We start from the raw sequence: 26481 nt of genomic DNA on the forward strand, positions 1-26481 counted from the left end.
TCCGTTTCAAAAGATGGAACAGAGCTAAAGAGCAAGCCAGTTGCCGCGACTGACTTGCTTAGTGTCACTCCCTGCCCTGCAGGGCAGGTTCCAGGAACAGTCCCCCACCCCGACCCCACGCGGAAGACTTAGGCACTTTCACACCTACAGTGTCGGTTTTACAAAGTGACCATACTTGCCGGACCCCTTACAAGGAGTCAGGCGCTGCCGCGCTGGTTTAATGGGCGTGTACCCTCTTTAGTGCTGTCTTTCTGTGAACTCCAGCCCGGCCGGATACGGCATCACCCCCCACCCCTGCTACCCTCACCCCCGCCGGAGGGGAAAGAGGAAGCGTATTCCGCGTGTAGGCACTGATTAAAACACAACTTTGTACCCTAATTATCCTGCCAGGCTCCACCTTCCCACGCCGCTGATAACGCTCGCCAGGCAGCTCTGGCCATTGCTGGCCTCGCCCTGGAGAGCTCGCTGCATCCAGCCGCCGGCTAGACCTGCCCGCCCGGAGCCAGTAGTGCCGGGGACAACCCGGGGTTGCAGATGTGAGTTGCTTTGTCACCGCCCTCTCGGCCGACTTTAGGCAAATCAATCCGGTGTGTGTGTGTCTTGCGGGCGGGCCAGCTGCAGAGAAGAGGGTAGCCGGCCCGATAGCCGCGACCTGCAGGCTTGCGCGCCAAGGAACTTCGGTCCTCAGCGCGGTGCGGGGGAACCCTCTGCGAGATCGCGGGGGGCCGCTCCTCCTTCCTCTGGCGTCACGGGGGTCTCGGCGCTGTCCCACTCCTGGCCGAGGGAAGGAAGAGTGACTCCGGGGCAGCGAGTGTAGCACAGGAGCTGGCCTTAGAGCGCCCGGTTGGTGCAGCGGTGGGGACCTCGCGCCCGGGGTTCCCAGCTCACCGGTAGGTCGGCTTGGTCGCTTGGGCATGCGAGGGGCGCTGGGCGGCCGCGCGAGACCCCTTTCCGGCCCGCCACTTTCACTTTCCCTCGGGGGAAACTTGCGCGCCGCGTTCCTGTCGCTATGGGGCCGGGGAGGCGCGATCCGGAACTAACTGGGTTTAGGCTTCTTGGCGGCGTAGCGCGTGGGTCCCCTAGAAGCAGGCAAGGGCGGCGGTGCGACCGCAGTGAGCGCCCAGCAGATGCTGCGGCTTCGCAGCCCCACGAGGCAGCCCCAGCCGTGAGTGGGACGCCGCAAAGTTCCCGGGGCCCGCGTGGGAGCCCTCCCTGGCTTCGGCTACCAAACCTGGCTCCTCGCGAGGGGACAGAGGTCCTGGGAGAGTCAAGCTGCAGGTCGCGTTGTCCCAGCCCTTGGCCTCTGCAGGGACAAGCGTCTGAGCGGTTTAAGGTCAAGTTTTTGTGCCGCAGAACCCGCCAGAAATCGTAGCCTCCTGTGAAGTGGCGGCGTCTCCCATGGGGACTGGGAACCTCTGGGATATCCCAGCCCAAGGGAAGGGACCGTAGATCCCCTTTACGGACGTGAGCGTGCCTCCAAGATGGACATGGTGTGTGAATGAAAGCACCAAGTTTCCAGGTAGGGGTTGCAAATCTTAAGTGTTATTCCTGTGCTGAGCAAGTGGAAGGATGATGCCAGTTTGGGGCTACATGCCTCTCACCTTTTTTGAACCTTTAAAACTTAAGGGTAATAAACGAGAAGATTAAGGGAGCTGGAATAATATTAATTTGAGTCTCTTGTATGGTTTGAGAGGCATAGAAATCACCTTTTTAAAAACCTCTTATATGCATAAAACATGCACTTGTAATCTGTTTTGACAGCTTTCATTAATGGTGCCCGGAGGAAGTAAGGTCTTTAAAAGTGAGTTATTTGCAGCGAGCTGTCTGAATGGCACTTACTAAGAATCCAGATCTGTGAGGAATGCTGGGTTTGGGTGTGCCTGAATTACCTTTTCCTGGTATCAGAGGAGAAATGACCAGAGGTGTGTGGCACCGGGAAGACTGGAAAGAGAGCTCCCGTGGGAAGCTGTATACACTCTTTCCTTTTAGAGGCAAGTGTTAGAGTTGTTTCCTGAACACTGCACATGCGCTGCGCAGAGGTGGGCAGGTCAAGGGGGTGAAATTAGCGCTAAAGTAAATTCCTTCAACCTAAGCAGGCTGGAAACACTTGCCGAATAAGCTCCCGGCAGAAGGGGCTGCGGAGGCTGTCTGTGGCACTGCCTTTCCTGCCCTCACGTGAGGAGACACAGATGATGGGGCCTGACCCGGTTCCTTTGAGGCTTACTATTAGCACTACATCGTGTGAGTTCAGCTGAGCAAGCTTCAGAGGTTTTTCTTAAGACTAGAGTGGCAGAAACACCACCTTGAGACAATAAAATTGAGCAACAACGCGGGGTCAAAAAGTCAGTTGGGTAAAGCAGTGCGTTGTGTCATTACTGTGAGCTGGGCCCTTGCTGTAGGGGGCACAGATGGGCTGGGCTGAAGCTCGCCTTTTTGGGGTGCAGGTTCCCATCCTAGAAAACGGAAGGTGGGCTAAGGATGAGAGTAGGGGCTGTCTAAACCGAGGGATCTGGGAAGTAAAGCCATCAGCACGTCTGATCAGAGCAGAGGAAAATGATAGGAGAGTCCCGTAGAGCCTGAGGGGACGGTGGAGAAGGGTGTTACTGAGGTTGTGGTGGAGGGTGGGGCCAGTGACATCCTGTGGTGGATCTTCGAAACCACTTCAACCTGTGACTGTCTCCAAAAACTAGCCAGGTACAGGTGCGCAGGGCTTTCAGGCCCAGCCACTTGGGAGGCTGCTTGGAGAATGCCCTAGGGTAGCAGGGCCGGGTCCAAGGAGTGATAAATCGGTGAGTGGCCTGGAGACTGACTTGGCAGGCCATGGAGATCATTTGGGTGGGGGCGGGGAGGGGTGTGGGTGCAGAAAGGTTCCATAAGTTTGGGTGCTGCTGTTCCCAGAAACAGGGAACACGGGAGATGGAGCAGCAGGGATGGAGCAGGAAGGACAGTCGGTTCTGTGGAGTCTCCGCAGCTCCTGAGGCTTCCCGGAGACACGTGTGTCCCCTGTGGCCAATAGAGCAGCTCTGAATGCTTTCCCAAGGCTGTGGGCCACCTTCGATAGGGATGAGGTGTGTAGGGGGTAGGGGTGAGTAGAGATTAGGAGTTGGGAAAATGGTTCCAGAGAGCAAGCAGCAAGAGAGGTGGTGACCAGGTCTGGTGGCTGCCTCCAGCGTGAGAAGAAAGCCAGAGGAATGGCTTCGTACAGATTTTTAACTGTGAGTGGCATGGAGCCAATGGCAGGGGATGGCATCCAGGAGAGCAGGAGTACCCTTGGAGTATCATGTTTAAAAAAGTTTGCTGCTGATGCTGATGGTAGTTTGATATCAAACTCATATGAACAGTTAAGGTCTTACAGATACAATATTTTGAAGGGAGTATGACTGCAATTTGACTTGTTACTTTGTAGATAACATGAGTTTAATGGTGCTGGGAATACAGAGGGTGACCAAAGTACCACAGCTGTACTTTGATTAGGGACAAGGCCCCTGAAGTGAGGCTATGACAGCTTGCTTCTCGGCTCTGTCCCTCCCATGCTTGCATGCTAGTTCAGGATTCCTGGCCTCTGTGACTTGTCCTGGTCTCTGAAATGACCCTACGGTTCAAGAACCAAGACCTCTGTTCTTCCTTAAGAACTGTTTGAAAGGATTTCATGTTTCCAGTTTGTGCTCCGTGTGTGTGTGTGTGTGTGTGTGTGTGTGTGTGTGTGTGTGTGTGTGTGTCCTGGCATATAGCTGCTGATTTGAATATGATGCCAACATCATTTCTGCCATCTCATGTCTATCATACATAACCTGAGAATCGGAGAATTTGAGATGGCAAAGGCCGTAGAACCAACCTGTGTCCCTTTGGATGGCTTCCAAGCAAGGGCCCGTTTCCTCAGCAAGTCAGTGTCAGCTTCTGAACATGGCTGGGGACCAACTGAAATAAGAGAATCTAAGCCAGACATGGCACACTCGTCTGTAATTCCAAGACTCAGGAGGCTGAGGCAGGAGGATTCATGACCAGCTTGGGCTACATACAGAGTTCCAGAATAGTCTAGAATACTTAAAAGGAGGAGGAGGAGGAAGAAAGGAAGGAGATACAAGATCCACTGCTTGCCAGAGTGAGGTGAGGCAGAACAGGTAGCATCAGTCTTAGCAGAGCTTGCACACTTTGCCCAAGCCATTTAGAGACGCACGTCTGGTATTAATTTGCATTGCTTTGCATGTCATTTGATATGCATTCCCATATGCTGGTAGTTTTCCTAGCAGGGTCTAATATCTTCAAGGATAAGAAGAAAAACAAGATTATTCGGGAATTAAACGCAGCTGTCCTGTCCTGACAGACAGGAATTGTGGGCTTCCTTCAGGGGGACAGGGTTAAGTCTGCACTTACTATTTCAGGAGGCGAGGAAGCCAGACATCACTTGATAGGACCAGGCCACCCCTTGATATGTCATGACACGTGCCTGCTGAACACGAAGTGAGAAAATACAGGAAGAGCAGAGAAGACCAGAGAAGAGCTGGATTATACAAAATGCCGGAAAATGCAGCAGACACCGGTCTGCCTTAAGAAGCTGAGCAGACAAATCCTAAGGTGGTTACAAGGGAAAGGCTAAACAGTCTGAAATTTCAAAAAGTAGCTAATCTCAGATACAAACATGTACGGATTTTGCTGGGTCTGGTGGTGCATCCCTTTAATCCCAGCACTCAGGAAGCAGAGGCAGGCGGCTCTCTGTGAGTTCGAGGCCAGCCTGGTCTACACAGAGAAACCGAGAAGTATAACGTCTTAAAACTAGTAAGTTCCTCCAAATTTGGATTTGCTGGGGAACAGGCCACTATGCCTTAGCAAAATCTTAGGGAGGCAGGATATTAAAAAAAAAAACAAACAAACCAGGCACCTCCTTGCCATATTAGCATACAGGAGTTGGAAACAGGGACCCGTTCAAGGACAGGGACCCGTTCAAGGAACTCCTTAGCTGTGTAGTCAGTTCAAGGCTAGCTTGGGCTATATGGAACTCTGTATAAGTTAATTCATTAGATCATTAACTAAAGCGATAAAGGAAACAAACAGCCAAAGAAACTAAAGATAGCTTTGTTAGTGGAGCAGTGTTCAAATGTGGCCCTGGGCCAGCTGCTTCCCTGTCACCTGGGAACTTAGAAGTACTGCTCCTGAGACTGCCCAGTTGCCACTGTGAGACTCTCCCCTCTGGAGATGATGCACCCCCCCACATCCCCCACCTCCACCCCCCACCACCCGCCAGCTCTCTTATCGACTTTAGATTCTCAGAGGAGCTTTTGTTCCTCTTGACTGTTCTGCTCACTTGGCCCTCAGCTTCCAGGTTCCCCCTTGAGGGATCCCAACATCAGGACAGAGCAGAGCAGGATGAGCTGTCCCTTCCTGAGGGGCGATGGGTCTAACCTCACAGCTTCAGCCTTCTGCAGCCCTGTGTGCCTCAGCTATCCAGGGCAGGGGTGGTTTTGTATTGCTACTTTCTTCTTTACCCTCTTTGGCGGCCTCATTCTGAACAGTGACTCATGCCAAACGCAGTCAGCCAAGGCGAAGAGCTGTTCTCCAGGGGTGCCCCTGCAGCGAGCATCAGTCCAGGGTGGGCATGCAGTTGATGTTAGGGGCCCACACGTTACTCTTTTGCATTCAAATTTTACCATTCCAGATCCAAGTGAGACCAAACTGCCTGGCTAGTTGGGTCGTTGAGGTCCAGGCCAATGAATTAATGACATGGGAGTTTCTTTGTTAGTGGCCCCATCTCAAAGCTAATGAGGCACAAAACTGGGGCCTCTTTTGTTGTCCTGTGGAGGCAGCACAAGAAAAATGACCATGGTCGGTCCTGGCAGTGGTCGCCTTTGAGTCTCTGCTCTTCTGGAAAGCCCTCCTTTTGTATCAGCCCTGCTTATGTAACCCCTATCCCCGGACACAGCCCCTGGTCAGCAGCGGTCAGCAACTGCCAGTGAGAATGGCTTGCTTCTCTTGCTAAGTGTTTGGATCATTAACTTGGGGCCTTAGGTGGGGAGGGGTGGGCTTAGGTGGTACAAAAGTGAATTCAGGAAGTAAACTATGTTCTTTAGAATTCTTCTCAGCTTTATGTAAGCTTTCGGCTAGAGTCTAGATTGAGGCAGGTGTCTCAGACAATCTGGGATTTTAAGTGTAAAAATCATGCCCCTATGTGATAATTAAAGGAATAGAGTTGAATGATATAAATGCATTGTAAAGCTGTCACAAGGTTTCTGGGCATGGTGGCGCACACCTTTCATCCCAGCACTTGAGAAGCAGAGGCAGGGTGTCTCTGAGTTCAAGGCCAGCCTGGTCTACATGGTGAGTTCCAGAACATCCAGGGCTATATATAGTGAGACCCTCTCTCAAAAACAATCATAAAATTTCAGAGGACAAAAAGCAGAACACTGCATAAAAGGAATGCTTTTAGCCAGGTGTTCTAGGGTGTGGCCGTGCCTGCAATCCTACATCTGTAATGGTGTCCTTACCTCCTTGTCTGCCCTTGCTTGCATTAAAATGGCCTCCCTCAACCCAAATCCAGAGTCGCCAATGCAAAGCTTTTCCCCCCTCCAAGATGCTACCACCACTGCCCCTTGGTTTCGATTTGTTTGTTTGTTTCTTAAGTGCTTGGGGTGGAAGCACAGTCTTGTATGCCCTGCCTCTAGTCTACTACCCTACGGCCTCTGCTAAACCGATAGGATGTCGCTTCTCACCGTGAACAGGAAAACAGAACACCTGGAGTTTCCTCTAATGTGACGTAAATGTCCCCTGTGCAAGGGTAGGGCTTGTCACCTTTATTCTCTCAGGGTTATTTGTAGGGGCTAAAGATTGAATTCACCTAAGGATGATCAGTAGCGTATGGGTACGTACAATATAAGTCCTGTGTGACAGGGCAGCTCTCATAAGAAAATGAAGACTAGAGATGCATTAGATGGAAAACTATAAAAATGGGACAAAGGCAAGAGGCATGGCCTCAGGGAGTGGGAGGAGTAGAAAAGTGACCAGGAAGAAAGAGTGAGCTCAGCAAGCTTTGTGCAGTTTCCATGATAAGCCGGACACTGGCTCATTTTGTATGAGAGCTTGGTCTCCTAACTTAAAAAAAAAAAAAAGAATTTATTTTTATTTTATGTTATGAGTGCCTACATGTGTGTGTGCCACGTGCATGACATGTAAGTGTATGTGTGTACCACGTGCATGACTGATGCCAGAGGCCAGAAGAGGGATCCAAATCCCTGAAACCATAGTAACAGGTGGTTGTATCCTACCGCATGGGGGTTGGGAACAGAGCCCAAATCCTCTGCAAGAGCAGCCAGTGCTCTTAACCACTTACCCATCTCTCCAGCCCACTGTCTCCTGCTTTTAAGAGTGTAAAGGCTAGAGTGATCTTGCTCCTCTGATTGTCAACTGCATTAGGTCAAAAAAAACAGAGTGACATAGTTGATGGTGGCATATTGTGTCCTGAACATGAATATACTACACTACTGTTTCTTTTACTTGTCATTTTCTCTGCTATCCAGGTTTTATTTTTCCTTCTAATCTAGCTCAAGGGAAACTAGGCTGTCCTGTTGACTGAGATCTCCTAATTGTGCTTAGGCGTGGCCCATCAGCCTATGTGGCATAAGATGGGTTATGCTGTGTGGGGACTGTGGTGACAGGCCAGTAATGTGTGCGTGGTAAAAGAATGCAAAACAAAACAAAACGAAAAGAGAGGAATGGAGTTTATTAGACTCACTCTGGTATAACTACAGCGAGCAAGGCAGTCGAGAGAAGCTGCCTACACAAAGGCTGTGTGAGGGGCTGCAGTCATAGGGGGTTCTACTCAGGCAGTGTGTCAATGTTACTGTGCCCTAATTACTTAGGGCTTATCAGCTGGATATCTACGGGGGCGGGGGGAGGGAGGGATGTATCTGGTCAGGCAGACATGTCATTATTTCCCTGAGGAATACATTTTCTAGTGTGGGTAATCCCTCCATGGGACGGGCTATATGTGCAATGCAACTGGAGTCACTAAGGGTCAAATTCCTGTGGGGCTGAGCTGCTCATTAAAAACTGGAATTCCCTGCCTTGGGTTGTGAAGTGCTAAAAGGGATTGCAGCTAACTCCTTAAAGTTAACTCTTTCTGGTCCTGCGAAGAGGCAGCAGGGGTCTTGCTCTGAGCCCCAGCCTGTGGTCAGAAGAGTTTGGTTAGAGCCATTCGTTCCCAGAGTTATAAAGAGATCCGAGATCTGTCTCCAAGGGTCAGCAAGCTTTTCCATTTCTCCTGGTGGTCTGCAAGAGGGAGAGGACCTGAGAGTGAGCGGGCACATGGTGGTGGCGGCGGTGGGAAAGAGGCTCTGGCTGTGGCAGTGGCACAAAGAGAGCACGGAGCTGCTTTCCTCTTCCTACCACTCGCCTGCATGAATATCTAAGACTAGGGCGAGTGTGTCCGCTCCCATGTTCCACCTCAGCAGAGGAAGCACCTGACCCTGCACAGCCACCATGCCAGTGGTCTTCCACCAGTTTCCTTCTTCTGTAGCCTTCCCAGCCAGCATCCTGCCTTCCCTGAGCTGCCAGAGCCAGAGACTTGCAGCAGAAGGGTCAGGAGAAAGACACACAGAAGGGACGTGACTTAGGCTGCGAAGATTAGACAGAACCTGAGGAACAGAGCTGGATTGATAAGGTCTTTGCACAGCTGAAGGAAGGCGTGTGCCAGGGGACAAGAGAGCCTAAGAAAGGAGCATAAGAAAGTCAACACCACAGCAAAAAAAGAATCCCAGGAGAGAGACAGTTCCAAATGCTAGCTGCCAGCTTGTCTAGAGACATCGCCTATGTACGCACTGTGGCGATCAGTTGTGGTCAGCCACTTGGCTGAATTAAGGAGGTTGTCTGAACTGGTGAAAATGGACACCGGTGTGTCTGTGAGGGCATCTCCAGAAAGGACTGCCCTGTAGGGCAATGACACAGCTTCAGGGTGGCGACACCTTTCCAGTGAGTCTCTGGGTAAGAGCAGCCCTCTGTCTGTTCCTCTCTTTTCTAAACACGTACAGCTCTACCTGCATCTGCTGTTACCAGAATCCAGCTTCCTGGGCTTTCTAATGTGAATGCAATGCCAGCAACTCAACAGGGAACATGAAGGCAGCTTCAGTGCCAGACTGGGACTGTTGAGGTGCCCAACCTGAGGTCCCAGGCCAATAACCATCATTGGCTACTCCACCCCCATTATTCTTATATCCCTTTTATAGTTCCTTCGTGTGTGCGTGTGTGTGTGTGTGTGTGTGTGTGTGTGCATGTGTGAGTGTGTGTGTATCCGTTAGTCACCAAGGGCCTCACTTCTATTTCCTCGAGGCAGCATAGTGTGTTCAGCTGTGTCTACATAGTGCCTCCAACCATGTGGCGGACACATAGTGTTTCAAGGATGGATGGATGGATGGATGGATGGGTGGATGGATGAATGAATGGGTAGATAGGTGGATGGATGGATGGATGGATGGATGGGTGGATAAGTGGATGGATGGATGGGTGGGTGGATAAGTGGATGGATGGATGGGTGGGTGGATGGATGGATGGGTGGATAGGTGGATGGATGGATGGGTGGGTGGATGGATGGGTGGATGGGTGGGTGGATGGATGGATGGGTGGGTGGGTGGATGGGTGGGTGGGTGAGTGGATGGATAGGCAATGAAATGTCTTGTTTCTTGGAAGGCTAGAGTAGCAATTGGCAGTTGATTGCTGCCAGGAGAGAGGTAAGGTTAGTTTTCATTAAGAGTGTGGCCCCTGGTAATTCTACCACACTGCGGTGGAAAAACCACAGATCCAAGAAGAGATGAGCATCACATAGGAGACTTGATGGGTTTAAAAAAAAAAAGACACAAAGTTGGCCAAAGTCATAGAAATAGTGGAATGGCGGTTGCCATGGGATGGACACACAGGAGAACTGGGAGCTCGTATTCAGTAGGCACAAAGTCCGGCTGGGAAAGGAGACAGTTCAGGGAGCAGACAGGGCTGATGGCTGCACAGTGACATGAGAGTCTAATGCCGCAGAGCCATACTCTCAGAGACGGCTAACGTGACCCTTGCGTGCTTAGTGCCTGTCTGTACAGATGCAGTGTATTAACCCCGCTAATGTAGACAGTTAATACATGTAAATTGGCATTTTAAAATGGTCAAAGTGATACATTTTGGGTTCCCTACATTTTACCACCATGATTAGAAAAAGAATAGCTTTCCAAAAGTATCACATTTGGTAGTGTGCTTGTGTGTGAGTGTGTGTGTGTGTGTGTGTGTGCATGTGTACGTGAATGCATGTGTGTGTGCACAGGCACTTGCACGAGTGTGCCATGCAGCACTTGGAGGGCAGAGGACAGCTTGTGGTAGTCACTCCTTCCACCATGTGGGTTCTGGGGACCAAGCTCAGGTCATTGGCCTTGATGGCAAGAGCCCTCACCAGAGAAAAGAATACCTTTATGATCCTCAATTAGTTTATAAATATAGAATAATAGAAGTTCTAGAGTAAAGGAAGACATTACCATATGAGCCATTGAGGAAAACAAGGTGATGGCAGTAGGCTTGTAACTGAGCCACCAAAGCCGGTATAGCATGGGGCTGGTGTTTTCATGAGGGTCTAACCCCACCTGCTCTGCCTTTCCCATGATCACTATGATTCTCTCTTTTTTAAAAAACGTATATTTTGGGCTGGAGAGATGGCTCAGTGGTTAAGAGCACTGTCTTCTCTTCCAGAGGTCCTGAGTTCAATTCCCAGCAACCACATGGTGGCTCACAACCATCTATAATGAGATCTGGTGCCCTCTTCTGGTGTGCCGGTGTACATGCAGAGAGAGCACTCACATACATAAAAATAAAATAAATAAATAAATAATAAAAATGTATTTTCATTGGGTGCAGTGGCACGCACCTATAATCCAAGCACTCGGGAGACAGAGGCAAATGGATCACTGTGAGTTCAAGGCCAGCCTGCTCTACAAAGTGAGTCCAAGCCAACCAAGGCTACACAGAGAAACCCTGTCTTGAAAAAAAACAAAAACAAAAGAATATGTATTTTCAACATTTCAGACTTACAGATAGTTGTAAATACAGCTGTGCGCCATCCCCCCACCCCCGCCCCCATCCCTCTGACTGCCTTGGACCACAAAGGAAAAAAATACCTTTGTTGTGACTTCGGCCCCAGGGTGACCTATGGAACCCATGGTGGTCACCTACCAATGACAGTGTCTGGGTATGGAGTGGGCAAGACGGCTTTGAGCAGAACTCCCTGTCCTGGCTGGCAGGGCACTGTCTGGTTACTAGACCAGCCGCTTTAAATGCCTGTGAGCCTGCCCATCTGCTTCTCCTGGCACAGGACACCCAGGGCATTAATTCTACTAACCGTCTTGCCACTGCGGGAGTCAGGACTTTCCCCTAGACTAGGCAGTAGGGGCCATCTACCTAGCCATGACGTCTCATTGGTGGCCGCCTCGAGACTCAAATTAGCACCGTTGGTTTCCAGTTCCAAACTTCTAGGATGTGCCCCCAAAGGGCAGATGGAAGGGGTGAGTGTGTGGCAAGAAGGGAGGTGGGGCGAGAAAGAAGAGCTGAGGGGCACACTCGTGGCTCTGAACGGCACTGAATGTCCTTGAGGTGCATGGTCCTGACCTGCCTCTGACAAGCCTCTGTGATAAGAACCTCTCGAGAAGGGCGCCCACCCATGGGGAGATGTTGGGCCCTGTGTGGACTATGGCCTGTGACTAGCAAACAGAGCAGGCTTGCCACGTGCAAGGCGTGTCTAAGAGAAGCCTGGTCAGCCAACTGCGGTTCTCGCCAGCGCTAGAGTTAATTTGGTAAATCTCACAGGCTGCCTTCCTTCAGATGTTTACCTTAAGCCTCCATCTGCCTCCAAATTTAGACGGATGAGAAGTTCAGCATATTTGAGACATATTTTTTTGCACTGGCTATATACAGGATCGTGCTGTTGAGCAAGTACTCAGTTCACCCTGATTTAATTTGAGAGAGAGGAGCATCATTACTTTTTTCCTGCGTTCGTCTTTCAAGGTGCAAGTTGCCTAAGTATGTAAGGGCTCATTTTTTTTTTCTCATCTAGCAAATGCTCAGGGAGGGCGTTTGCTGCTGTCAGCTCAGTGGCTGGAGGAGTCAGAGGCTGAGAGACCAACAGTCTCTTGGTCTGTGCCATCTCTCTCCAAAAGGCCCTAGCCACCATGTTAGAGTCACAGAAGGGAAATAGGAGAAAAGAGGAGTAGCGCGTTCTTCCTTCTGAAAGCCACTCTCCCCCCGCCCCACGCTTCGTTCATTGCCTGCTGTTCTATGTGTGGGGTGGGGGAAAAGTGTTCTGAATAAAGGGGTGCTCTGAGAGAAAAAGGCGAGGGTGAGTGTTGAAGGCAACTGGCAGTCTGGTAAAGTCCTCTCTGTGGCTCTGTTTCTAAATTTTTATCACATCTCTGTTCTGGCACAAGATCGCATCACTATCCATCACAAAATGCAGTCTGAGCAAGGTGTGGTGTTGCACGCCTTTAGTCCTGGCACTTGGAAGGCAGAGGCAGGCAGATCTCTGTGAGTTCGAGGCCAGCCTGCTCTACAAAGCGAGTCCAGGACAGCCAAAGCTACACAGAGAAACCCTGTCTCAAAAAAAAAAAAAAAAAAAAAAAAAAAAAAAAAAAATGAAAAAGAAAAAGAAAGAAAGAAGAAAGAAAAGAAAAAAAAAAGTAAAGAAAAATTGGCTTGGCTGTTGAGTTCTGCTTTTCATAAGGCTGGTGTGTAGACTTGCTTAGACACTTAGTAAACTAAGCAAGCCTTGTCTTTATCTGTCACATGACCTATGTGTTATAGTCCGCTGTAACCTGTGGGAGCTAGGGTTCAAATACAACCTTGCCAGAGATGTCTGCTGGTCAGCTGCCACAGGATTTTCCGGATTGAATTTCTGCAAAGATTAAAAAATCTCTGCTTTGGAACTAACTATTTTGGTAATATTGACCCAAGCACTGTGGATTTTCTTTTATCCTTCCCACTTAGTTTTTGAGTTCCTGGATTTTAACTTAGTATTTATGTATATGCACAAGATTTTGGGGGCAGTTTGCATACTTTAAGCCAACAGATCTGTGTCTAAACAATGCATTCATGACAGAGGTGCCCATATGTGTCTGTCTCTGTCTGCATGTGCTTGTATGCACATATCTGGAGTGTGTGTGTGTGTGTGTGTGTGTGTGTGTGTCAGTGTCAGTGTGCAAGTAAATATGTGTGAATGTACATGGTGGGGTCTGTGCATGTTGCATGTCTGTGTGCCTGTGATGTGACTATGCACGTGTGTGTATGTGTCTATAGGTGTTTGTGGCGGGGGGCTTTGTGTGTGTGTGTGTGTGTGTGTGTGTGTGTGTGTGTTGAAAATCTCTCACAGTATAGCTCAGGCTGGCTCTTGATACTCTTGCCTCAGACTCCTGAGTGCTAGGATTCCAAATGTGGGTGATCACGCCTAGATGATCTTTATTTGATTAGAACAGAAGAAAGTGTTGATGTCTGTTGCACTCCCACTGTTCTGGCTGAACCTAGAAAACAAATGAGCAAGCTCTTCTAAGTTGAAAGAGAGTTAGAAAAGAGCTGCAGAGCTTGGGCCTCTGCCATCTGACACACGTGCTCTGATTCACATCTGTCTGTTCCCGGGGTTTCTCCACCATGCACTTTCATAAAGGCACAAATGTACATGTGGAAGTCAGTGTCTCACACATCTTCAGCTCAGCTAGCTACAGAGATTTTTGTGGAGTTAATTTGGGGAGAATAAAATATGGAGTTGACTATATGACACCAAAATAAATGCTTGCAGAGATCTAGGGGGAGAGAAACAGTCACATCTGCACACCTTGGGTGAACACAATAAAGTTCATTAAAAAATAATAGACAAGGCCTGGGGCGGGGGGTGGCTCAGTAGATAAGAGCAGTACTGCATAAGCAGGAAGACCTGAGGACCCAAGTTCGAATCCCCAATACTCATGTGAAAACCAAATAAACTGGGCATGACTATGTGTGCCTGTAACTAGCATCGGGAGGCAGAGATAGTTGGATCCCATGTGCTCAAACAGGCTTCCAGTTCATTGACAGAACCTGCATCAAGTCAGTAAGAAGGAGAGCCCATATAGGAAAACACCTGGTAGCCTCCTCTGGCATTTGCATGCACATGCAAGAATGCACAATCTCACACACACGCACAGGCGCGCACACACACACACACACAACAACAACAACAACAACAACAACAAAAACAAATGTTTTTTTAAAATTCTAGTTATCTATAGAAAAAAAGAATCCAAAATATTCTTGACCCACATTTTAAGGTTATAACATGGAATTTCAAACACAGCTTGGTTTCCATTGTACCTAAGCTAGATAAGATGGGCAGAAGGAGAGGGAGGGGGTGGAGGGGGTGGGGGTGGGCACTGAAGCTCAAGGCAAAGGTCTGAGGCATTGGTCAGCCTCTCCTTTGCAGTCCCTTGTGCTCACACAGGTAAGCATGGTGGCCATGGCTTCCACCAACTAACATTTGAGGGTATAGGTATTTCCGGAATCTGTCCTTTTAAAAAATGGTTTGTTTTGTTTTGTTTTGTTTTGTTTTGAGAAAAACTCAACATTTCACTCCCTGATAAGGGTCACGGGATGTTATGAATTGGAAATTTCACTGGCTTCATGCTTTCTGGCATTTTTAGAGGCCTGCTAGAGAGAGCTGCGTGGCATCCAAGTGGTCTTGCCGGCTGAGTCATGAACAGCTTCTGATATTTACCTAGAGACATAAGAGAAAACCAAGAATCGAGGTGACCCCCCACCCCGAATTGCTGTAGCTACTGATCAGGAGCTGCCATCTGTACTTTTTGTTGCTGTGAACCAGGTTCCCCGCAACCTTGAGGGACCACGATCAGTCCGGTTAAGACATCTTGCTATCAGTTCCTTGTTTCCCATGCTACCTTACACATCATGTGGTTCCCCCTAGACCTGAAAGACTCCGGAAAAGGCACTGCAGACAGAAGGATGCTCTAAAGAAACAGCATGGAGAATGACTTTCATGTCCTGCTTTTCCACTGAGGCCTCTGTTCTTATTGATTTGCAGGTAAAGTAACTATTCTTTTTTTTTTTTTTTTTTTTTAAGATGGTAGTCATACTTTGTACACAGCTACGCTGAAGCAAACAGCAGGAAAGCTGTCGGTGGTGGCTCACCCTACGAGGGCCTTAAACAGAGCCCATTTGGATGACGAGCAGTGTAGTTAACGGTGCTGAGACAGTGTCACTGGACGTGGGATCTTGGTGGCAGGACACTACAGAGACCATATCTGAGGCTGTGCCTTATGTGTCCTAGGTGCTGTAAAAGCCTTGGAATGGCTTTGTTGGTTTGGGTGTTGGGGTCAATACAGAGCCACTACAGAGAGTCACCCCTAAAAGAGTGGGGGCTGAGAGGAGAGATCTGTAGCACTGCCATGCAGGGCACTAGCTGCTGAGGCTTGGCCAGGGAGGGGTTGGGTGTACTCCTAGGTGCCCTTTAGGAGGGATTATTTGGCAACCAGTCTTTCAGAAGAGTGGGGAGCCACCTCTGAGAATTAACTACAGCAGCTATCTTCCCATCTCTCACAGTCAGGGAAAGTCTGGGTCTACATAATGCTGACGCCCTAGGGAGAATTCTGAACCATCCGTTAAAAATTACTGTCAGCATAAAGAATGTTGCCAAAGAGTAAGCAGCGAGTAATCATCTAGAATGTCAGAGTGGAGGGAATAATGGATGCGTTGCTTCGGGAAAATGAAACAAACAAAGAATTGGCTCTGGGTTTCCCCCAGGAAACCATTCTTCTTACGGAGGCCCTAAAGCCTGACTTTTGCAGACCAGCGTCTTTTTCCTATAGCTCTTTCACATGCATTGTGTTATAGGGCCTTCACAAGAGGTCTGTTGGATTAAAAAACTATTGTTCTGCTTACTGCTTGGGGCATAAAGACTGGCCCATGCTTCCTAGCTGGCTGGATCACTTGAGGAAGCTTTGATAGCAGAGCCCAGACTAGAATGTGGGTCTTTTGGCTTTGTCCTACCCAACAACTATAGGTCCCAGGAATGAATGTGCTTGCTCGGTGCTGAAGATGAGGGAGTAACCGGAGCCTTCGAAGACCTTGTGTTCCTATCTAAAGACAGTATAAATGAGCACAAATGGACTGTGCAAATGGCTCAAAAACAAACATGCAACAACAACAAAACGAAATAAAAACAGGAGTCTGGGTAGGCCAGAGGGAGATTTGAAAAAGGTGATTAGAGAGAACCCCCTCCCGAGAACCCCCCCAAAGAAGTGATATATTCGTTTCTCTTCACTGTGAGAATCCTAGCAGGCCAGGGACCAGGGAAAGGTGGTCTAGACTAAGGCCCTGAGGCAAAGAACAGACAGCAGTTCTGGAAGGTTCCAAAAGGCTGGTGTCACCTAGAGCTCAATGAGGGAAGTAGGCACTAGGAAAGAGCCTAATTTTTATCCCCAGTGAAGTGAAGGGTTTGGCATAGAGGGAGCAGGTATGTGTGGTGGGGTAAATCTTATTTACTTGTCAAGAATGGACTACAAGAAGCGAGGGAGCTGAGGAGACTGTTTTCTCCCAAAGGCAGAGTTGATGTAGCTTAGAGTAGAGTGTCTCCAACCGAGTGGGAAGCGGGCATATGGCTCAGAAATACATTTTGGATGTTGAACCAATGGGTTCCTGCAATGTAGCAACTAATATGCCTTCCCAGTATGAAATCTCCCTACCACTTACAGGTGAATAAATAAAAACGCTTTAATAATAGCATACGTCTAGCTGTAGCTAATACACAAAAGCGAGCCAGCCCTGACCTGAACGGAAATCCCTATCAGTTTATATAGTCTCATGCCCCCCAAGTTACATTGTGATTGATTAAACATGTTTTGCAGAGACGGAAATCCCAAAGTTTGGTTGTTTGGACAAATGGGGAGATTTATACTGTAAAATAGTCTCATAGTTAACCTGGCACAGACCAGGCCTATTTTTCCCACACAGCTCTTAGCCAGGGTCCTCCTGCCTGCTCTTCCTGAGAAGAAAACCAGATAGAAAAACTATTATTCTGCTTAGTGCTTGGGGCATACAGACTGGCCCATGGTTACTAGCTTGCTGGATCACGTGAGGAAGCTTTGATAGCAGAGCCCAGACCAGAATATGGTCTTTAATTAAATTCTACTTTAGTTAAATTCTTTAGTTCCTTTAGTTGAATTCTACTTTATGTAACTTAGTGCCTCCTAAGCAAGTTTGGTCGATGCTCATAACATCCATTGATTGCTCCTGGTTCCTCTAGACCACTGAGAGGCTGGAAGGGCAAGTTCAGTTGTAGTTAGTGATAACCGGGCCATAGTTGAAATTCCTGGCTCGTCTACGTATTACGACCCAAAGTAAGTTACCTATCCTCTGTGATTCATTTTCTCATCTGAAACAAAACAAAACAAAACAGGAATAATGATAGTACCTAGCCTTAGACAGTGTAAGGAAGAAAATACAAATAATACTAATATTCTGCCTAGATCATTAAGAAGGGACAGGCATGTGTCCATGGCCTCTGACAACATGAGGAATGTTGTTGACGTTGGTCAGAACCATGTTAGTGGTGAGGAATAGGGAGCCAGGCAGGGATAGATGCCACCATCTGGAGCCTACATAAGGGACTGGGGATCCTGGCCTCTGTTGAGTCCCTTGACGGACAGCAGTTGACTGAAAGCACATCACTACAGTCTGAATGCGCCCTCCCCAAATTCATGTTGAAACTCAACTGCCAATGTCACAGAATTAAGAGGTATAGGAGGTTAGTGGCACTTTTGCGTGGAGTTGTCACAAATGGAGTTAGTGATCTTATAAGGTGTGAGGGAGCTGTTCGCCCCTCCTGCACTTGTGCCCTTCTGGCCTTCTGCCATGGGAGAATGCAACTACAAGACAGGATCTTAGAAGCTGGAGTGAGCCGTCGTTAGATGTCAAGCTGTACTTTGACCATGGCTTCCCAGTTTCCAGTACCGTGAGAAGCACATTTCTGTTGTTGATAAACTCCCCAGCTTATGGCATTTTGTCATAGCAATGGGAACAGATTAAGACACACATGTAAATAGAGAGAGTGTGTTTCCAACGTCCCAGGACTGAAGTGAGGGTCTGGGACGGGCAGGCATCTTTGGAGGAGGGCTACAGACTCGGTCATTTTTAAAGTGCTTTAAAGTTTTAAGAGTTTACATCTTAGGTTTCTTTGGGAATTGTAGATTTGTTAACTAAGCATTGGTTAAAAAAAAAAAAAAAAAGACCTAGAGAAAGAAATTTTATTATTTAAGTGGGCTTTTTTTTTTCCTGATGAAAGGCGTGTTTGCTGCTGTTAGGAAGAGCCTTGAACAGTTTCAGACCCAGTTGAGAATACGAGTGGTCAGAGTATATTGTAAATGAAAGAAACGGGTAGGTCAGTGCCTGCGTAGTGAGGCTTCTAGAAAGGCAAACCTAAGGTGTATGGGTATGTGGGTGGGTAGGGCTGACGATATGGAGGACATGTTTCTTAAAAACAAGCTGGAAGGACATGCTGTCCATGGAATGTCATGCCAAGTTATGGATCACAGCAAGCTCTATTTTCCACTACTGGCTTCTCGACTTCCTGAGTTTTGCCTTGTTGTTGTTGTTTATTGTTTTTTTTTTTCTTTTAATGAAATGAAAATGAAAACGCATTTTCTTTTCCTTGTAAGGGGCTGTAATTGCTGGCCTTTTCAGAGCTGTCTATCTTTCTGTACATTGCATTATTGGCCCAGCCATGAGGCTCTGGTGTTTTGCGTAGGTGCCGTGTTTACCTGCTTCACACTGGGACAACTGTTAGCCTTAGCCATGTCCCTTCTAGAATAGAACAAAGAGCATAAGCTCTTAGAGAAACTTGTCTTTGGACTCCTTTGCACAACTCCTGAGGTTCTATGGAGGCGTTACGGAAATACACTAGAGCTGAGTCATCCTCCCACCTAATGGTCCCAGTCCAGAATGTTCTGTGGCTAGTGATGAGCCAGACGTCATGGAGAGTTAGCAGCCTCGCTGAGATCAGGTGCTGTGGTAGCACAGTAGCTCGCCCAGCTCTCAATGCAGGTTCCCTCTGTCTAGGAGGAGGTTTGGTTCTTTATTTATTTGTGTTTCGTTTTCTTAGTATGCTCATCTTTATATTTCTGTCCTTATGTAAATGATGACCCTCCTTTGTAAGGCTTTAGGAAAAATAAAATAGATCCTGGCATACCCAAGTTAATAAGCTCTATGTGTCCTATTTTTCAAGTTGCCATAGAATAAAACAAAGTTTAAGGACTTGAAAGTGGGTGCATTGAAGGGAACGCTCTCTGACTGGAGGGAGATTCCAACCAGAATGTTTTCTAAAGTACCTGGGTGTTCTCAGACATCCCCAACTGCATGGTGACAGGATGTGGGCCAGGCATCACTGGTGACTGGATTCCTGGGATGACCTGGTTCCTCTTCCTATGAAGGATCCTACTGGCTGAAAACCAGCTAATCTCTTTATCAATTGGCCTGGGCCTGGGGCCTCAGAGGGAGCTAGGACTCATCACCTAGGTCCCCATAGGGTATTTCTCCACGCAGACTCTCTCTCAGACAGGTATAGCATTTCACGAGTGGAATTCATTTGTCTCTGCTTCAGTACAGTTGTGTGAGGCTTCCAATGGGAACATCCGTCAAGGGCTGAGCCATCATGGGAAATACGGAGATTTTTTTTCTCCTCCTGTCCCATGGATGGGTTTGCATGGAAGGCTGAGTATGTCTGCAGAGCAAAGCCTCCTGGTGTCAAGCTACAGCGACAGCACTTTCCACATCTGGACCTTGAGCCATTTGGTTGGGGTTTGTAGATTTTCTTTTTAATTTGAGACGTTGGTAAAAAATGAACTTAAAGCAGGAGAGACTTGGAGTAAGAAGAAGAGAAGAAGGAACACCCCTTCTTCCATACCATGACCTGAATGCGCCCCAGGCAGGCAGCCAGAAGGGTACTGGTAGGGTCCCACCCAGAGACGCTTTGAGGCCCACCATCATGAAGAAGGTCCCTTCCATGGGAGGAGAGGTTTCTGCCCTGGCTCTTGGTTAGTATTTTATTTGTCTCATGGGCCTCAGCTTCTTTCCTCATAAAAGAGGGACAGTGGTAGTTGCCACCTTCTTAGGGCTTGAATTACACATATAGAAATTCAGAACAGTGTTCCGAGTAAGTCTACCTCCACAACAATGCTATTAAATTAACAAAGAGATTGGGATGGAGGCTTTCAGGCACTGATTTCAAAGCACTAAATTTGTACTGAGGCCTTGGGGGTCGGTTGGAAATATGGGCAGAAGACCTGGTGGTAGCTTACGTAAAGTCCTAGGTGCTGAAAAACAAATAAAAGGCAATAAGCTTAGGTCTAGGTTTTAAAAAGTATTTGCCATCGATTCTTAAGACATCGCCACCTCCTACCTTGATCAGAAGAGGGACAAGGCAGCCATGTTCTTAACATTTTCACATAAAATGACTTACAGATTCTCTTTTTAAAAGCCAGAGGCTAGTAAGATGGCTCAGGGGTTAAGAGCCCTTACAGGGGACCCGAGTTCAATTCCCAGCACCCACGTCAGGTGGCTCACAACCTCCCGTAACTCCAGCTCCATGAGATCCAAGGCCCTCTTCTGGCCTCTGTGGGCACTTGCACTCCTGTGTACATATCCCTGTAGAGAGACACATGCATACACGTAACCACAAAATATGTCAGTTTTCTAAAACCAATAAAGTCCTGAATAATTGGTGTACTGAAAAAGTTCCAAGACGTGTTAAGCGAGCTGGCCACGGGTAAGAAAAGGGAAGAGAAGGCTTCAGAAACCCTTTACTGTTACTAAATTTCTCGTGAACTCCCTAGTTAGCTATGTGACCTCATATGCAGCATACAACTTAAGACACTGGGACTGGGGGGCCAGCTTTCTAAATCCCCTATTGAGCAAAAACGCTGGCCTTCAGAGAGGTTAGCTAGACACAGCTACAGAGTGCTCCTTCAGAGTCTTCAAGCTCAGCTCTGTGACATCCTAAAGCCCACCACTTCCCACTTTTTCTCCAATGTCTGCCAAGCTCTGTAGGTTCCCGGAGAGCCCTGTAAGCATGAAATTCTTTATTTTTATTTCTGAAATTTTGTTTATTTTTGTTTTATGTCTATGGGTGTTTTCCCTGCATGTATGTCTGGGCATTACATGTGTGAAGTGACCTCAGGGACCCGAAGAGGACATTGGACCCTCTGGATGTGGAGTCACAGATGGTTGTGAGCTCTAACGGATCCTCTGGAAGAGCGGCCAGTGCTCTAACCACTGGGCCATCTCTCCAACCTTCAGTTCCTGGTTCCTAAAGGCTGAAACTTACTTGGTACTTTTTCTCCCCAGTCTTCTTACTTTTATTCCTGATTGACTAGTCCTCTTCCTTCTCTGAGGAAGGAGCATCCTCTTGCTCTAACGGCCCCGAGCTCCAAGAGAGATAACTTAAAAGATGGTTGTACAGCTGCTGGTGATGGTAGCCATTGTCCCTGAATGTAGGTATTGGCATTAATTGCTGTGGATCTCAGCACTTACTGTTGCTGCCTTTGAGCGCTGGGAGATCTGGAGGTTGGGGAAATACTTTGTGTCTTCCCTGTTGTGGCTTTAGTGAATCATTATGGGCCTCACTTACCTGAGCTATCGCTATCAAATCTTGCTGTTACTGTCTTCTTCTGGTTTGGTTGCCATGGCTAGGAACTTGTGTCTATATGGTGACAGACCCCACAAGGCAACTTCATTGTCTACCCTGGTGAGAGGGGAGAGTCCCTTCTCCTATAGGAAGTCATGTATAATGTAACCGTTACATACTCCTAGCCAGCACAAGCCTAAAGAGGAAAGTGGCTACTAGAGTGTTTACAGTAGAAGGTAGTGTAGACTGATCTCCTGGGAGCAATGTGGTCAGCTTGAGGGCCAGCTTAGCCTAGCCCACCCTTCTGACTTGAGTAGGGCCTTAAGGCTCCCTTCTATGCTCTATACCTGAGGTGTCAGGGGATTCCCCAGGTCTGGGGTGCAGGTGGCAGGAAGATGGAAGGGTCTATAATGTGTAGGTGTTGGCCTGGCCACCTTCACCTCTGAGGCTTGTGGCTCTTGGGGCTGTGCTGGCCTCTGCAGAACCCAGTGGTTTGGCACAAGGGCACCCTCTGAAGTTCTGCAGGAGGAAGCCAAAGCCAAGTGGAGGCTGGAGATTTTCATCTTCGACCTCCTAGGGGAGCTTTCCCTCTGTGGTACCCAGGATACAGAACTGATTTCTCAGCACTGCCAGCATCTTGGGATGAGGCCAACATGCCTGTTTAGGAATTGGCAGGAACTCATTAAAATCTGAGGGCATGCCACCTCCACGTCCTTTACCTTTTTCTTCTTTTTTTAAATGCATTTTTTTTTCAAACTCCTTCCTTGTTCTTTGTGAATTCTATACAACATGCTTTGATCACAGTCAACTTTCCTCCCTCAACTCTTTCCAGGTCTTTCCCCTCCCCCTGCCTCCGCCACCCCCAACCCCGCACCCGTGCCTTTCCTAGCTGCCCAAGTTTGTGTCCTTACCCCAACACTGAGACATTTTTAGCTCACGGACTGTGGTTGGGATAAGGGTATTTTTATTCTGACCTGGGACAGGGTACTAATACTGGAAGGTGCTTCTTTCAAATCAGAGGCTGCCCCCAGCCAGACAAGTTTTCCTTTCACAAGATCCTTGGTGAGCAGGAGAGACATCCAGAGAGCCAAGGACAGGCCTGGGCTGCCCCAGGGCCTCCCCAGTTTCTTTTGAAACTCACCCTTGTCTCTGGCCAGAGCAGGGAGTCAGAGCCGGTTCCAGAAGCCTTTTCCAGCATTCCCCTACCCCGTTGCCCGGTCCCCTGGGACTGGCCTGCTTCGGGCAGCTAGCCCTGGCTTCCTGACAGCTCACACTCTCCAAGCCCAGGACTGGACCCAAGAAAGGCAGGAACACAGATGCTGAGACCCTGGCAGTATTCAGAGAGCTGGCCTTTATCTCTTGATGTCCATGTGAAGGTGGGAGCTAGGTTGAAAACGGCAGGACAATTCTGGGGGGCCCGTGTCTCCTTAAACATCTCCCTACTTTGCCAAGGGAAAGAGTAACTGATGCCAGTTAAGATCCCCGGACGTATAAAGTGTGCTTGGAATTGACTGATCTCTTGTCTTGTTTTACCACAGCCCCTCTGTACAGGTGTGCGCAGGCTTCTGAGTCCGAGGCTTGGTGCCCTTGACCGTTGCCTCTGGCCACATCTCAGCCTACCCTCTGCGGTTGCCTGGGATCTCTTTCTCTGCTCACTGTATCTCCTCCATACTTGCCCTGGCCATCGGGATTTTCAGTTCCATGTTTATGTTGCTGACACATTTCTCTCCCAGTCTTCACCCCTCACCCAAGCTTAAGTGGTGGCCCTTCAAGTTCCCTGCTCGAAATGTCTGTGTGGAATCCCGGAAGGCACTCAAGCCCAGTGTGGACAGATCTGGGCCGCTCTTCTCGCCCGCTCCTCTACCTTCTATCTCCACAAATGATGAGACCGTCCACATAGAAAGTTGTGAGGATTTTCTCTTCACGTACCTCACACTTGTGTCAACAGGTCAGGTCATACATAAACATGCCTCCAATCTGTCCTGCCTTCTCCATTCCACTGCCAGGCCCATCTTTGTTGAATGAGGGCCCAGCACAGGGGTCTCAGACCATGTCAGATCTTAGCTCTTATTCCTCCAAAGACACAAAGTAATTGAGTCTTGGCCACTGAGGCCCAAGGTCAAGGTTTCTGCCTAGTGTTACAAAGCTTTGGAGAACTGACTGTTCCCCGGGCAAGATGACCCACTGAAAGCCCAAGAACATTTTTATAACTACTCTGAATGAGTGTGAGACTTCCCAGTCTCAAGGCCATTTCGCTAATAATCCCTGTGAGAAAATGGGGACTAACAGAGATAAAAGTTATGCGATATCCATAATCTGTACATCTCAAAGACTGTGTGCTGCTATTTCTGAAATGGGGTTCTCTGGGCTGTTCCTAACAGACTTCAGACCTCCATCCAATAAGCACCTGAAGGCCGGATAAAGTTAGATGGTCTTTTGGTCCTGAAGTGAGTTGGTGCATCTCTGAGCATCTAGTTCCCTCAACTTCTGCCCGAACCACATTAAATCGCTCCTCGAATGTGCTAAGACTGTAAGCGGTACATTATGTCATCAGCCTTCTGCATCTGTGGGTTACTTGTATGAAAAATCAGCAAAACACTCACTTGAAAGACCTGAGAAGAAAAATTCTAGAAAGTCCCTAGAGACGAAACTTGAATTTTCCCTGAACCAGGTGTTATTATGAACCATGAGAACAAGTGTTGTGTTAGTACGGCATTAGGGATTGTAAGTTACCTAGAAACAGAAAGGGCCTGTAAGATATTATGCATAGGCTATATGCAAATATTAAGCCATTGGATCTAAGGAACTTGGGCATCTGTGGACCTTGGTCATCCCCAGGAGGTCCAGGAACCAGCCCTGCTCTCCATCATAGTAGCAACTGTGACTGTTATCATCCACTGTGTTTGATAACCAACACCTCTCAAAATGAGCTAAGTTCCATGACCGGATTCTATTGTATTATTTTGTGATTTGATGAAGGACTTTGTTTCCTTTATCTTTGGATGCCGCGCTCTGGGGGATGTGTAGTGGGTGGTACCCAGGAAACTTTGGATAAACTGAGCAGATTCTCCTCTTTCTATTAGTTAACTAACAGTTACTACCCGCCCCCCCCCCCCCCCGGTCTCCTCTGCAGAATGAAGATATTCAGATGTTGCTTTAAATACACTCTTCAGCAAAAACTCCTCATCCTGCTCTTAGCCCTGTGGCTGCTCTCCTTGTTCAAGCTGCTAAATGTGGGCAGCCTTCTCTTCCCTCAAAGAGGCATCTACTTGGTCGAGTATTCCCTAAGCACCTCGCCGTTTGTAAGAAACAGGTTCCCCCCCACTGAGGACGTGGTCAGGGATGAAGTCAACTGCTCAGGGGTCTACGAGCACGAGCCTTTGGAAATCGGCAAGAGTCTGGAAATCAGACAGCGAAACATTATCGACTTGGAGGATGGTGATGTCGTGGTGATGACAAGCGACTGTGACATTTACCACACCCTAAGACGGTACCATGAGAAGCATGTTTCAAGGGAGGAGAAGAGCTTCCCGATAGCCTATTCGCTGGTCGTCCACAAAGACGCAATTATGGTCGAGCGGCTGATCCATGCTATTTATAACCCACACAATATTTACTGTATCCACTATGACCTCAAGTCACCGGACGCGTTCAAAGCTGCCATGAACAACTTAGCTAAGTGCTTCTCCAATATTTTTATTGCTTCCAAGTTAGAGGCTGTGGAGTATGCCCACATTTCCAGGCTCCAGGCTGACATGAATTGCTTATCAGACCTTCTCAAGTCTTCCGTTCAGTGGAAGTACGTCATCAACCTATGTGGGCAAGACTTCCCCCTGAAGTCAAACTTTGAATTAGTGTCGGAGCTGAAAAAACTCCAAGGAAGGAATATGTTAGAGACAGTGAGACCTCCCACTGGTAAAATGGAAAGGTTCACTTACCACCATGAGCTCAGACAGGTGCCTTATGAATATATGAAGTTGCCAGTAAAAACGAACATCTCCAAGAAAGCCCCGCCTCATAATATCGAGGTGTTTGTGGGCAGTGCCTATTTTGTTTTAAGTCAAGCGTTTGTTAAATATGTTTTCAACAGCTCCCTCGTTGAGGACTTTTTTGCCTGGTCTAAAGATACGTACTCTCCCGATGAACACTTTTGGGCTACCTTAATCCGGATACCAGGGATACCCGGAGAGATTCCCAGGTCATCCCAGGACGTGTCTGACCTGCAGAGTAAGACCCGGCTGGTGAAATGGAATTACTATGAAGGCTTTTTCTACCCCAATTGCACTGGCTCTCACCTTCGAAGCGTGTGCATTTATGGAGCTGCAGAACTACGGTGGCTTATAAAGGAAGGGCATTGGTTTGCAAATAAGTTTGATTCTAAAGTGGACCCCATCTTGATTAAATGTCTCGCAGAAAAGCTTGAAGAGCAACAGAGAAAGTTGGCCACTGTGTCTTCAGAAATGCTCATTACAGATGGAAATCCCAAAGCCACACGTCGCAAGATCACTAGAGACCTAAGGGTGTCTGACACAGAGATTTAAGGAAGATGGAATTATGTGCTGATGCCTTGCCCAACACCCTCTGAACTAAATCCTTTCCAAGGATGAAACTTCTATAGAATTCCATGTGTGGACCTGGAGCCTACAGTTGGCTGGTTTTTAAAAAGTGCTGGCTTTGCTTGGTGTCTCACGGTGTCAGAGTATCAAAAGACACTCGGGAGTTAAATCTAAGTGGTAATTATTGGGAAGCAGGGTTTACGCTCCGAACTGTAGTGTTTCGTGTTTCCGTATAACAACGAGGGCGCTACTGAAGGCGAC

General features: G+C 48.1%; 1 protein-coding gene across 1 annotated transcript; it reads left to right on the top strand.

The window, feature by feature from the left end:
- Positions 1-14957: 14957 nt before the first annotated feature.
- Gcnt4 (glucosaminyl (N-acetyl) transferase 4) lies at positions 14958-26320 on the top strand. Its single transcript, XM_051172523.1, has 2 exons — positions 14958-15070; positions 24798-26320. The coding sequence occupies exon 2, from the start codon at positions 24799-24801 to the stop codon at positions 26203-26205; it is 1407 nt and encodes a 468-aa protein (XP_051028480.1). The 5' UTR covers positions 14958-15070; position 24798; the 3' UTR covers positions 26206-26320.
- Positions 26321-26481: the final 161 nt, after the last annotated feature.

This window comes from Acomys russatus, chromosome 30 (genome assembly GCF_903995435.1).
Source record: "Acomys russatus chromosome 30, mAcoRus1.1, whole genome shotgun sequence".
Taxonomy (NCBI): Eukaryota; Metazoa; Chordata; class Mammalia; order Rodentia; family Muridae; genus Acomys; species Acomys russatus.